Here is a 14784-nt window from a genome sequence, read left to right on the forward strand (position 1 = left end):
TTTTTTTTGCTTTTTAGGGCCGCACCCCCGACATATGGAGGTTCCCAAGTTAGGGGTCTAATTGGAGATACAGCTGCCAGCCTACACCAGAGCCACAGCAATGCCAGATCCAAGCCTCACCTGCGACCTACACCACAGCTCATGGCAATGCCGGATCCTTAACCCACTGAGCTAGGCCAGGGATCAAACCTGCAACCTCATGGTTGCTAGTTTGGATTTGTTTCCACTGCGCCACGATGGGAACTCCAGTACACATCTTTGGTAGAGAATTTTGAAACAGAAAAATATACATAGGAAAAGTTAAACTTTTTATTTTATCATCAAGTGATAGTTGATCTTCAATGTTTATTTCTTGTAAAATAAAATTGGCACCATTTTATTATGTCGTAAACTGCTTTCTTCATTTAACAGTATAGGCATGACTTACTGTTTTTAATTAACTTGCGTATATTTTTTGCTATGCCTGCAGCCTGCAGAAGTTCCCAGGACAGAGATCAAACTCATGCCACAGCAGTAATCAGAGCCACAGCAGTGAGAACACCAGATCTAACCTGATGAGCCACTAGGGAACTCCCAATTTATTATTTTATTTATTTATTTTGTCTTTTTAGGGCCGCATCTGCAGCATATGGAGGTTCCCAGGCTAGGGGTCTAATCAGAACTGTAGCCACCAGGCTATGCCACAGCCACAGCAATGTCAGATCCAAGCCGCATCTGCGACCTACACCACAGCTCACGGCAACGCTGGATCCTTAACCCACTGAGCAAGGCCAGGAATTGAACCCGCAACTTCATGGTTCCTAGTCGGATTCGTTTCTGCTGCGCCACGACGGGAACTCCCTCAATTTCTCCCTCAATTTATTATTTTATTTAATTTTACTTTACTTTATTTTATTTTATTTTATTGTCTTTTTGCCGTTTCTTGGGCCGCTCTCGCAGCATATGGAGGTTCCCAGGCTAGGGGTCGAATTGGAGCTGTAGCCACCGGCCTATGCTAGAGCCACAGCAACGCAGGATCCAAGCCATGTCTGCAACCTACACCACAGCTTATGGCAACGCTGGATCCTTAACCCACTGAGCAAGGGCAGGGACCGAACCCGCCACCTCATGGTTCCTAGTCGGATTCGTTAACCACTGCGCCACGACGGGAACTCCCTCAATTTATTATTTTAAAAGATGATAAAGATTTGCCTGTTTGTAAGTTAGCTTAGTGTCAGAAGTAGTCCTGGTCACCTGATTAAACACCTTTGGATGTTTAATTTTTTTCCATTGCATTCCAACATACTTTTGGAACATTAGTGTCAAGGAACCAAGCTCAGAGTTCTTCTGCGGCACAGAGGGTTAAGGATCCAGGATTGTCACTGAAGCAGCTTGGGTCACTGTTGTGGTGTCGGATGGATCCCTGGCCCTGGAGTTCCCACATGCCACAGACAGGGCCAAAGAAAAAAGGAACCAGGCTCTTCGGATACATCCGTTTATGTTTTCAAATACTATCTGTCCTCACCTTATTAGTGTTCGACTTACCATTTTTTGACTTTACGATGATATGCTTTCAGTAGAAATGAAATTCAGGTTTGAATTTTGCTATTTTTCCCACACTAGCACCATACTTTCATATGGTGCTGGGCAGCAGCACTGAGCCATAGCTCCCAGTGCACCACGCGATCATGAGGGTAAACAACTACTACACTTACAACTATTATGTTTTTCACGTCCAGACCAGTATTCAGTAAATTATGTGAGCTGTTTAACACTTTGTTTTACACAGGCTTTGTATGAGGTGATTTTTTTTTTTTTTTAAAGATTTAATTCTTCCACAATTCTTTTGTGTGTGTGTGTGTGTGTGTGTGTCTTTTTGCCATTTCTTGAGCCGATCCCACGGCATATGGAGGTTCCCAGGCTAGGGGTCAAATCGGAGCTGTAGCTGCTGGCCGACACCACAGCTATAGCAACACAGGATCCAAGCCATGTCTGCGACCTACACCACAGCTCACGGCAACACCAGATCCTTAACCCACTGAGAAAGGCCAGGGATCGAACCGGCAACCTCATGGTTCCTAGTCGGATTCGTTAACCACTGAGCCACAATGGGAACTCCTTTTTTTGTCTTTTTAGGGCTGCACCCACAACACATGGAAGTTCCCAGGCTAGGGGTCGTATCAGAGCTGTAGCTGCTGGCCTATACCACAGCCACAGCCACAGCAACTCGGGATCCGAGCTGCATCTGTGACCTACACCACAGCTCACGGCAATGCTGGATCCTTAACCCACTGAGCGAGGCCAGGGTCGAACCTACATCCTCATAGGTACTAGCCAGGTTCCTTACTGCTGAGCCACAATGGGACCTCCATGTGAGGGGATTTTAACTTAAGATGGGCTTATCAGGATGTTAGCCATCATAAGTCAAAGAAGATGCGTAGTCTAATTCTCAGAAGATTTCAGAAACAACAAAAAATTGTTGCTGATGTTTATCCCTAGAGAAGGGAATCTTACCTTTCATTAAAAATTCATCTCGTTGATAAGTCATTCTTGTAAATAAAGAGGGGAAAATATTTCCTTACATATATCTCCCCCCTATTTTTCTGGTAACTCAGAGTAAGTCCTCTTTGCCATGATGCCATGGCAAGTATTTGTAGATAATATCATTATGAAATACATTCCTTGAACATCTCATAGAAGGCATTGCTAAGTATGAAGTTCAAATATTGGTGTTTGGCACCAGGGAAATCATTTTTAGATTAAAATGGAACTCCAACCTTAAACGCTGCTTATTAAAATGATCTCTTGCCTGAAATAATCAGGAACTGTTTTGCTACAGAAGTTTTCAAGATTCTTGTTTATAGGAGTTGCAATATATAGTATATTGTTTTATTTTTAACCCAATAGAGTTAAAACAAGCTTCAGAAAGTAAACTTTTAGAAATACAGATGGAGAAGAACAAACAGAAAGATGATTTGGAAAATATGGAAAATTCGGAGAAGATAAAGACTATACAACGAAACCTACAAAGGGAGATACAGATTACTACAGTTATTCAACATATGTTCCAGGTAACATTTATATAAAAAGGAAAAGAGATAAAGAACTTTTTAGAAAATGATTGATTCTGTTACTTTCAGGCTAATTTTCACTTGGTCTTTAATCTTACAAAATACTTCAGTACTGAATATTTGTCTGTATACATATATCTGGAATTCTTACCTATTTAATACAAGATTTTGATTTTTCATTATAGTTAGACCTTAGGCATTTATTTATTTATTTATTTGCTTTTTAGGGCCACACCCTTGACATATGGAGGTTCCCAGGCTAGAGGTCCAGTTGGAGCTGTAGCTGCCGGCCTACGCTACAGCCACAGCAGCGCCAGATCCGAGTTGCATCTGCGACCTACACCAACAGCTCACAGCGATGCTGCATCCTTAACCCACTGAGCAAGGCCATGCATCGAACCTGAGTCCTCATGGATGCTAGTCAGATTCGTTTTCACTGAGCCATACCGGGAACTCCACCTTAGGCATTTATAAATGGAATGATTTCAGCAGCTCTCTGGAGACAGAATGGCACAGTGGTTTAGAGCATTACATTCCAAGTTGGGAGAGGCGGAAAACGTGGATGGTGTGATGGGAATCTAGAGTTAAGGTCCTGACGACCGCTTAATATTTGCTGACCTCAAGAAAATTATTTAACTTTTCTAAGCATGAGTTTCTTTATGTAGAAAGCATAGTCGTGAAAATTAAAGGTGACAGGTGTTCCTCTGTGGCTGTGGGTTAAAAATCTGGCATTGTCACTGTAGCAGCCAGGGTTGTTGCTGTGGCGCAGGTTCAGTCCCTGGCCTGGGAATTTCCACATGCTGCAGACGCAGCCAAAAAAATGGAAAATTTAAGGTGGCAATTCATGTTAATCTCTTTAGCATAGCATTTGGTGCAAGCAAATTCTCAATAATAAATATTGGTATTTAACCATCGTGTCAATTTTTAAACTTTATGTGTTCCTTTATTCTAAAGGTTTTTTCTTTTTGAATTATAAAATGTCTCTGGAACTGTTGAACTCAAATTACTAGCTTTCAATTATGAAGATACACAGTTAAAACTGCCTATTATGGGCAAGCTGGGGTGGTGTAGTTCACAGATGCAGCTTGGATCTGGCATTGCTGTGGCCGTGGCTTAGGCCAGCAGCTATTACTTCAGTTTGACCCCTAGCCTGGGGACATCTGTATGCTGTGGATGTGGCCCTAAAAAGACCAAAAAAAAGTAAAACTGCCTATTATGTGTAAAGCATATCCTTGTAGAACATGAGGTCTTATAATCTTATAAAATGTCTTTTTTTTTTTTTTTTTTTTTTTGTCTTTTCAGGGCTGCACCCACAGCATATGGAAGTGGAAGTTCCCAGGCTAGAGGTTGAATTGGAACTTATGCCACAGCCACAGCAACATGGGAGCCGAGCCACATCTTCGACCTACAGCACAGCCCACAGCAGTGATGGCCAAGTAGTTCAGGGATGGAACCCCCATCCTCATGGATACTAGTCAGGTTTGTAACCTCTTGAGCCACAACAGGAACTCCCTAGTTTTTTTTTTTTTTTTAGGGCCGCACACGTGGCACATGGAGGTTCTCAGGCTAGGGGTCCAATTGGAGCCCCAGCTGCCAGCCCACACCACAGCCACAGCCATGCAAGATCCGAGCCACGTCTGCCACCTACACCACAGCTCATGGCAACGCCAGATCCTTAACCCACTGAGCAAGGCCAGGGATCAAACCTGCAACCTCGTGGTTCCTAGCTGGATTCGTTTCTGCTGTGCCATGGCAGGAACTTCTCAATTTTTTTTTTTTGAATGAGAGTTGCAATGTTTATCGCAGGTTCTCTCAGTTGTGTTTTTTTTTTTTTTTCATCTTTTTTGCCACACAGGCAGCATGTGGAAGTTCCTGGGCCAGAGATCGAAACTGTGCAGCGACCAGAGCCACAGCACAGCCTTAGCCCACTAGGCCACCCACAGAACGCCAGTGCAGAATAATTTTAATTTACTTTGGCACATGTTTCTTATGACAGCTTTGAGATTTCTGTTTTTCTGTGTTTCCTTTCTTTTTTTTTTTTTTTTTTTTGTCTTTTGAGGACCACACCCATGGCATGTGGAGGTTCCCAGGCTAGGGTCCAGAAGGAGCTGTATCCACTGGCCTATGCCACACAGCCACAAACAATGCACCAGATGCGAGGCACATCTTCAATCTACACCACAGCTCACAGCAATGCTGGATCCTTAACCCTCTGAGCAAGGCCAGAGATTGAGCCTGCATTCTCATGGATCTTAGAAGTGCTTCTGCTGAGCCACAATGGGAACTCCTATGTTTCTGTGTTTCTTAATTTTTATTCCTGACTTCTAAATTAGTGTTAATTTTGGTTTAATGATCCTATTGCTTTGTTAAACAATATAGCTTTGCCCTTCTTAGGAGTTCTCTTTGTTTCTGAATGAACATTAGCCCTTAGGGGTTCAGTCATGTTTGAATGCTTATCCCCACCTACCTCTGTAAATTTGACTGGACTATATTTACTTTCTTTCACTTATAGCAAAAAAATACCTTCTATAGGCCAAAGATTTTTATGTTTTTATACATAACAATATAACACGTAGGAGTTACCGTCCTGGCTCATCAGTTAATGAATCCGACTAGTATCCATGAGGATGCGGGTTTGATCCCTGGCCTCACTCAATGGGTCTGGCATTGCCGTGAGCTGTGTTGTAGGTTGCAGATGCAGCTCAGATCCTGAGTTGCTGTGGCTATGGCACAGGCGGGCAGCTGTTGCTCCGACTCGACTCCTAGCCTGGGAACCTCCCATATGCGGTAGGTGCCGCCCTAAAAAGATAAAGACAAAAAAAAAAAAAAAAACCCAATATAACATATATATTCTAAAATATTTTGAAGCAGTATTTCATTTAGTAATTCAGCAATATTGAGCTGTAATTTTTCAAAGAATAATGATTAGAATTTTCATTAATCATGACCCTAATCATTCCTCCATTGTCTAGCACAAAAATGTTCTTCACCTTTGTCAGAGTCTTGAAACTTTCCAAGGGCTGAGTACCAAGCCCTCTTTTAACCGTAATGCATATTACTTACACTTCAGTTGTTTTTTGCCATGGAAGTGCAAAATGAACTCCGATCCAAAGTTGTAATCTTTTTCCTTTAATCTAGGACACCACTGCAATATCCTTAATGGGTAAAAACAGTCCACGGAAACTAGAGAAACATAAAAAAAATTTTTTGTAATTAACTATTGTAAATATGCTCTAGCACTATAGAGATCAATGCTGTCGCTTTATCAGAAGTTCCCTTGTGGTGCAACAGGTTAAGGATGCAGTGTTGGCACAGCTGTGGCGCAGGTCGCAGCTGCGGCACAGGGTTGATCCCTGGCCTAGGAACTTTCACATGCTGTGGGTGAGAGGGTGAGGAGTGGGGCTGACTGAAACCTTACTGAAAGTGGAAATGGGGATACTAGAATACATTCCTAACTTTTCTCATCATTGCAGAGGAGGTGTGCACACCAAGTTTCTGTAAATATTTGATAAGATCAGCAAAAGGAGATTTTTTTTTTTAAATCTTAAGTGTTTAAAAGTACTTAGAACTTTAATTTAAAACTTTTTTTTTAATTACAGAACCTCATTTTGGGGAGTAAAGCCAACTGGGCAGAGGATCCTGCTCTTAAGGAAATTGTTCTGCAGCTTGAGAAGAATCTCACCACAATCCAATGAGAATTCTCTTTTGACATTTTTTGTTTCTGTCTTTGATGTTATTTAAAATGCACATTTCAAGTGAAATGTTTTTTCAGTGTTTTTGGAACTCTTCTACTACTTTTCTTTCTTTTTTTTTTTTTAAGCTTGTGTTATCACTGTAACATGGAATCTATTGTTTTAAATATGATAATTAAAGTGACTGGCATACTCTAAAATAATCTGAAAGTCTTAGCCTTAAAAGTGTCCCCCAAAACATCTAGTCCAGTTAGATTTTTCCACATTCATGGAAGACCCTATTCTCATTTGGGATATTTCTCTGTGTTTGTCAACAAAGTATTGGAAAGTTAGAAAAGCATGGCCGCATCTTTTTTTCAACTATCAATTGTATTTTTATTCAAATAAATCTCATTTTAGTTCTATCTCACCACAGCTTCTTTTTTCTCCTTTTAAAGAAAATTGAGAAATAATTGATATATAACGTTGTGTAAGTTTAAGATGTACAACATGTTGATTTGCCAACATGGCATTAGCTAACGTCTCCATCAGGTCATGTAATTGTCATTTCTTTATCACGGTGGGAACATTTAAGATTAGACTCTTAGTAACTTTGAAGTATGTCATACAGTATTGTTTTTTGTTTGGCCACAGCAGCTTGACATGGGATCTCAGGTCCCAGACCAAGGCTTTAACTCAGGCTGCAGCAGTGAAAGTATTAAATCCTAACCATTAGACCACCAGGGAACTCCCTTGTGATATAGTATGTTGACTAGAGTCAACCTGTGGCTGTTTCATAATATCAAAATATGACTTATGAGCTGCCTGTTTCTGTAAATAGTTTTATTGGAACAAAGCCACACCCACAGGTTTACATATTACCTATTGCTAATTTTCCTCTATGATAGCATACATTGGTCCCCTGCTTATGGTGGTTTGACTTAAGATTTTTCAACTCTGACAGTGTTAAAGCTATATGCCTTTAGTAGAAACCATACTTCAAGTCTTGAACTTTGGAGTTCCCATCATGGCGCAGCAGAAACGAATCTGACTGGGAACCAGGTGGTTGCGGGTTCGATCCCTGGCCTTGCTCAGTGGGTTAAGGATCTGGCGTTGTTGTGAGCTATGGTGTAGGTCACAGACATGGCTTGGACCTGGCATTGCTGTGGCTGTGGTGTAGATCGGCAGCTGTAGCTCTGATTAGACCCCTAGCCTGGGAACTTCCATATGCCGCAGGTGCAGCCCTAAAAATACAAAAGACAAAAAAACAAACAAACGAGTCTTGAATTTTGATCTTTTCCTGGGCTAGCAATACCTGCATGATGCTGGGCATCCAGCAGCAAGCCACATCTGTCAGCCATATGATCATGGGGCAAACAATCAATATACTTGCAACCATTCTGCTTTTCACTTTCAGTACAGCATTGAATAAGTTACATGGGATATTCAATGCTTTATTAGAAAACAGGCTTTGAGCTAGATGATTTTGCCCAATTGCAGGCTAATGTAAGTGTTCTGAGCACATTTAAAGTAGGCTAAGCTAAGCTGTGATGTTAGTAGGTTATGTGTATTAAATGCATTTTGACTTAGAATATTTTCAACTTAGGATGGGTTTATTGGGACGTAACCCCATCGTAAGGAAGATCTATAGTTGAACTGAACTAAGTAGTTCCAACAGATTTTATGTTCTCCACCCCCTCACCTCTTATAGTCATTGACTTGAAGAAACTAGTTGCCCTGTAGAAAGTTCTCTGTTCTGATTTGTCTAATTGCTTCCTGGTAGTTTATGTAGCTTGTTTCACCTTTGTATTCCTGTAGACTGCAAGTTAGATCTAACTGCTTTACTAAATGTAGTTTTAAATTTGTTTCAATCAAGAAAATTCATGGAGTTCCCTCTGTGGTGCAGAGGGTTAAGTATCCTACTTCAGCAGAATCGCTCGGGTTTTATCCTCAGCATGGCACCTGTGATGTAGGTTGCAGCTGTGGCTTGGATTCAGTTCATGGCCCAGGAACTTCCATATGCCACGAGTGAGGCCATAAAATTTAAAAAGAAAAAAGAAAATTCAGAAGTTGTGCTGGATACTTTGTATTGCATCACATCAGGAGGCTGTCATGTGGTGCTGGGTTCCACCTAACAGACGTACTCCCAATGTCAGGTACAAAGTACATGGAAGAAGAAAGGAGTCAAAGGCCAGTTAAGATAGAAACACGAAGGAGATGCAGTGTAAGAGGTAGGATCAGAAGGTGTGCTCCACAAGTCCATGACAATAGCTAAATATTAACATTCAGGATATAGACTGTTGACTGAAAGAAAAATGCACAACCTAAGAGCTGTGAGTCGAGTTTTATTTAGTGTCTTGCCAAGAACTAGGACACAGCCTCTCAGATAGCTCTGAGGAACTGCTTCAAAGAGGTAGAGACAGACCACTATCTATGTGACATTGGCGAAGAAGTACGAGCAACCAGCATACATCTCAGTAGAAGGTCATTGCTAGTCAAGAGGACCAGATATGTCAGTTAATGATTTTAGTCCTTTTCCAAGTACAGGAATATGCAAGAATCCAGATGCATTAAAAATTTTCTTGAAATATGTCAAGCACCTGTTTACCTGTTCTCCAAAAGCTCAGAGCACCTCCTCCTGTTCTTCGTCCTGAATTCCTTCCAGGTTGTACTGTGAGTCAACAACTGCAGGGAATGACTTGATCCTTGTAAAGCAGGATGGTGGACAACATTCTTTATTTTACAAGACAAAAATCATGGGACCTAAGTGGGATGAAATCAAATGATGTGATGACAGAAAGCTGATTGCAACTGAGTACCAGGACAATAAGATAGGATTTAGGGATGGAGGCAGTTTGCTGCCTCGGTTTCAACTAATTTTACCATCTTTATCCTAGAGAGAACTAATCAAGAAGGGGCCTGGATGAGAATTCTGTGGAGTATGAAAGCTAACACCTACCAATAAATTCACAAGTAGAGAAAAGTTACAGAATTTTCCCGGTAGTCTCCCTAAAACAAAATTCATACTAATATGACCAGTAATTTGAACTGCATTTGATAATTTCTGAATTTATCATCAGGTGTTCCTGGGAGGCTTCTTTGTATTAGAGGACTTGGAAAGTTTATCTTTTTTTTTTTTTTTTTTTTGTCTTTTGTCTTTTGTCTTGTTGTTGTTGTTGTTGCTATTTCTTGGGCCGCTCCCGCAGCATATGGAGGTTCCCAGGCCAGGGGTTGAATCAGAGCTGTAGCCACTGGCCTACGCCAGAGCCACAGCAACGTGGGAGCCAAGCCGCGTCTGCAACCTACACCACAGCTCACGGCAACGCCGGATTGTTAACCCACTGAGCAAGGGCAGGGACCGAACCCGCAACCTCATGGTTCCTAGTCGGATTCGTTAACCACTGCGCCACGACGGGAACTCCGGAAAGTTTATCTTTTAATAAAACCTCTAAAATATGGGAACTCTTTGCCAATTTTCATCTCTTTCTTAAATGTAATCATAAAGATGAAAAATATTTACAAAAGTAGCCGAGAAAGTCTGTGTCTCTTCAGTGACTTCAGAATGAGAATCTAATATCGTAGATTTTCACATAGAAACTTATTTCTCTGTATGTAAATGAAAAGTCTAGGAGTTCCTGTTGCGGTTAAGAATCCAACATGGTATCCATGAGGATGCAAATTTGATCCCTGGCCTCGCTCAGCGGGTTAGGGATCTGGCATTGTCATGAGCTTTGTTTAGCTCCCAGATGTGGCTGGGATCTGGCATTAATGTGGCAGTGGCAAAAAAATAATAATAAAATAAAATAAAATAAAAAGGAGTTCCCGTCGTGGCGCAGTGGTTAATGAATCTGACTAGGAACCATGAGGTTGCAGGTTCAGTCCCTGCCCTTGCTCAGTGGGTTAACAATCTGGCGTTGCCGTGAGCTGTGGTGTAGGTTGCAGACGTGGCTCGGATTCTGAGTTGCTGTGGCTGTGGTGCAGGCCGGCAGCTACAGCTCCGATTAGACCCCTAGCCTGGGAACCTCCATATGCCAGGGGGAGCAGCCCAAGAAATAGCCAAAAGACCAAAAAAAAAAAAAAAAAAAAAAAAAAAAATGGCAGTGGCATAGGCTCGCAGCTGCATCTCTGATTCTACTAGCTTGGGAACTGCCACTTGCCACAGGTGAGGCCATGAAAAGAAAAAAAAGAAAGAAAACTGTTTGTCACAAAGTACTCAATAAATTTTAGTTATTATTTTAAAAAGAAAAAAATGTCTGGGTACTAGGAATCTAAGCTGCTTTTTGAGCTCCCCATCCCCAACTTTATTGAAGTCATTGACAAATAAAATTGTGTAATATTTAAAGGTTACAGAATGATGATCCGAATACACTGTGAAAGGATTCCCACAATCTAGTTAACACATCCATCACCTCAGATATTTACCTTATTTGTTGTTTTTTTGGTGAGAACATATAAGTTCTACTTTTAGTAAATTTCAGTTACACAATACAATGTCATCAACTATAGTCACCACTTTTGGGGAGCTCTCTTGTGGCACAGAGTTAAGGATCCAGTGTTGTCATTGCAGCAGCTTGGACCACTGCTGTGGAGAGGGTTCGATCCCTGGCCTAGGAATTTCCACAAGCCACAGGTGAGGCCAGGGGGGAAGAAAAAAACTTTACCACTTTTGAACTTTAGGAACACATTAGTTTATCTGGTTTCAGCAATGGTGACTTAGAAAGGATTTTAGTAGACTTTATCTTTTAGAGCAGTTTTAGGCTCACTGCAAAATTGAGCAGAGAGTACACAGAGGTCCCATATACATACTGCCCCCACACACGTACAGCCACCCCCATTATCACCATCCCCTACTAGAGTAATACATTGGTTACAACGGAACCCACAGTAACATGTCACTACCACCCCAAAATTGTATATTCTATGGGTTTTGACCAATGTATAATGACATATACCCACCACTGTAGTATCATACAGCATCGTGTCATTGTCCTAAAAAACCCCATGCTCTGCCTATTTGTCCCCCCCTCCTTCCAACCCCTGGCAACCACGGTGTCTCTATAGTTTTGCCCCTTCCAGAATATGATACAGTTGGAGTAATTCAGTAAGTACCTTTTTCGAGCACCATGATTTACTCCCATGATTGACAAAAAGTCAATTATCAAGTTAAGAGGGGAAAAAATTTTTATTCAAGCCAAACTGATGATTATAACTGGGAGAGCAGATTCTCAGCTCTGAGAACCGTTCCACCTGTTAGAAGTCAAAGGCACAGTCATACACATTTTTGAGACAAAAGATCATACATCAAAATGACACTGATATTTTACATAAAGTTCATTAAGAATACACAGTCCAGGTAAGCAGGGACAGCAAGTCACCATGACCCCCTAGAGAACTGGGACAGAACACTATTGTTTAAGAAGTTACACTGCTGGCTTCAGAAGAAAGGAAAAAAAAAAATTGATCTTTCCAGTTGAGCAGGCACTTTCGTCTTTGAGGCGCTCTGGTTAATGTGTAATGTACATGCACACTGTACATTCTGGAGGGAGGAGGCCCCAATACACACACGGAGAGAATTTTATGTTTAATTTTTTCTTGCCCTGACTTAAAATAAAAATTTTTATTTTTTATTTTTTGGCTGTGCATGAGGTAGATGGAAGCTCCTGGGCTAGGGATCAAACCACACCACAGCAATGACCCAAGCTGCTATGGTGATGATGCCAGATCCTTAACCTGCTGTGACACAAGAGAACTCCAAAATATAAATTACCACCAATGAAGTACATTAGTGTCACTTTACCTATAGCCTACCCAGATCATATTGTTCAAAGTTAATCTGTTAGCAAATTTGAGAGATTGAAAATAGTGTTTTGGTGTAGTATAAATTTTTCATAGAATGAGGGAGTTTGAATATTTTATTTTTATTTTATTTTATTTTTTGCTTTTTCTAGGGCCGATCCTGTGGCATATGGAGGTTCCCAGGCTAGGGGTCGAATTGGATCTGTAGCCGCTGGCCTACACCACAGCCACAGCAACGCGGGATCAGAGCCGTGTCTATGACTTACACCACAGCTCACGGCAACGCCGGATCCTTAACCCACTGAGCAAGGCCAGGGATTGAACCCGCAACCTCATGGTTCCTAGTTGGATTCGTTAACCACTGAGCCAGGACGGGAACTCCTGATATTTTAATATTATAAAATATATTTTAAAATATAAAATATTTTAATATTTTAAGGGGCAATTTGTATTTCTTTTCTGTATTTTTTTGGGGGGAGGTTGGCTGTACCCATGGCACATGGAAGTTCCCAGGCCAGATCCTTAACTGCCTGTGCCACGGCAGTGACAATGCTGGGTCCTTAACCCGCTGAGCTACCAGGGAACTCCTGTATTTCTTCTCTGTAATCTGCCTGTTCATGTGCTTTGCCCATTTAGCCACTTTATCAATCTGATTTTATTTTTTGCTTTTTATGGCCACATCTGTGACATATGAAAGTTCCCAGGCTAGGGGCTGAACTGGAGCTGCAGCTGCCATCCTTGCCACAGACACAGTAATGCAGGATGCAGGCTGCATCAGTGACCTATGCCACAGCTCACAGCAATGCTGGATCCTTAACCCACTGAGCAAGGACAGAGATCAAAGCCGAATCCTCTCAGATACCATGTTGGATTCTTTTTCTTTTTTTTGTCTTTTTTAGGGTCACACCCTTCGCATATGAATTAGAGCTGCAGCTGCCAGCCTACACCACAGCAATGCAGGATCCCAGTGGAGTCTGCAACCTACACCACAACTCACCGCTAAGCCACAACTATCTGGTTTTAGAATATGTACTCCTAAAACAAGCTTTGAAAGTTTTTTTTTTTTTTGGATAAGCCCAAAGCATGTGGCAGTTCCTTGGGCCAGAGATCGAACGCATGCCACAGCATTGACCCAAGCTGCAGCAGTAACAACACCTGAATCCTTAACCTGTGCCACAAGAGAACGCTTGAAAGCTTTTTTAAAAATAGATTTCTGGGAGCTCTCTGCTGTGGCACAGGCAGTTAAGGATCTGGCGTTGCTGCAGTTGTGGCATAGGTCACAGAGGCTGCTTGGATTTGATCATTGACACAGGAACCTCCTCATGCTTTGGGTGCAGCATAGAAAGAAAAAAAGATTTCTGCTCTCCTCCATAGACATACTGAATCAGAAGGACCCATATTTAGGCTCAGTAACTTCTAGATTTAGAAACCACTAATCTAGATCATTAAACAAATTTGTCACTCTATTTACAATAATGTAAGTTTACATTAGCTACAAGGTTAAGTGGTTGCAACATATTGCGTGTTAATTTTTTAACATTGTAAGTACTAATATTTACCTTACAATTTAATATAACTTGGGGGAATGATATGGATGGCTCATGCTTCAAAAAGAAAAACTTGAACTTTTGAATTTTCTTAAATTTGAAGCAAGCAGCAGTTTAATATCAGAACTAACGGTAGAGAAAGCAAGCAGAATACCAAATCAGGCAATGCTAATAAGCAAAGGAATAAGAGGTGGCCTACTACAGACCTGGAACTGACCACTCTTTCTGAGCTTGCTACTTATTCCTAAATTTTAACAAGATTGTTCATTTTATTTTATTTTTATTTTTTTGTCTTTTTACCTTTTTAGGGCCTCTCCTATCCCAGGCTAGGGACCTACGCCAGCCTACGCCAGCGCCACGGCAACGCCGGATCCTTAACCCACTAAGCAAGGCCAGGAATCGAACCTGAAACCTCATGGTTCTTAGTTGGATTCGTTAACCACGACGGGAACTCCCAAGATTGTTCATTTTAGGAAGCCACAAGAATTTATATTACTTACTTGGTTTCAGATTAAATTTTGGACTATACTGAAATTGGAAACTGGCTATCCGCAGAGGAACTGTTCCTAAATCACTCACTGGCTGATGAGCAAAATATATCCAACACCGCAAACCTCCAGCGGCAAAACGAAACAATGGAAAACACGTGGATCAGTTTCTACGCGGGAAGGAGGAAGGGCGGGGGCAGGCACAAAGGGGTGGAGCTAGCTCCAACGTGGA

General features: G+C 41.5%; 1 protein-coding gene and 1 long non-coding RNA gene across 2 annotated transcripts in view; one reads left to right on the plus strand and one right to left on the minus strand.

Moving 5' to 3' along the window:
- The window catches only part of CENPH (centromere protein H), a 25428-nt gene extending 18277 nt beyond the window's left edge, over positions 1-7151 (plus strand). The window contains exons 8-9 of the mRNA XM_003483841.3: positions 2887-3050; positions 6650-7151. Of these exons, the coding sequence (XP_003483889.1) occupies positions 2887-3050; positions 6650-6745 (260 nt within the window). The 3' untranslated portion in view covers positions 6746-7151. The remainder of the gene's footprint in view (positions 1-2886; positions 3051-6649) is intronic.
- Positions 1-14751, minus strand: part of LOC102160395 — a 22103-nt gene extending 7352 nt beyond the window's left edge. Inside the window, exons 1-3 of the long non-coding RNA XR_308458.3 lie at positions 14565-14751; positions 9330-9484; positions 6114-6233 (exon numbers count right to left, since the gene is read on the minus strand). This is a non-coding gene — a long non-coding RNA (uncharacterized LOC102160395). The remainder of the gene's footprint in view (positions 1-6113; positions 6234-9329; positions 9485-14564) is intronic.

The sequence above is a fragment of the Sus scrofa genome, chromosome 16 (assembly GCF_000003025.6).
Source record: "Sus scrofa isolate TJ Tabasco breed Duroc chromosome 16, Sscrofa11.1, whole genome shotgun sequence".
Lineage (NCBI taxonomy): Eukaryota > Metazoa > Chordata > Mammalia > Artiodactyla > Suidae > Sus > Sus scrofa.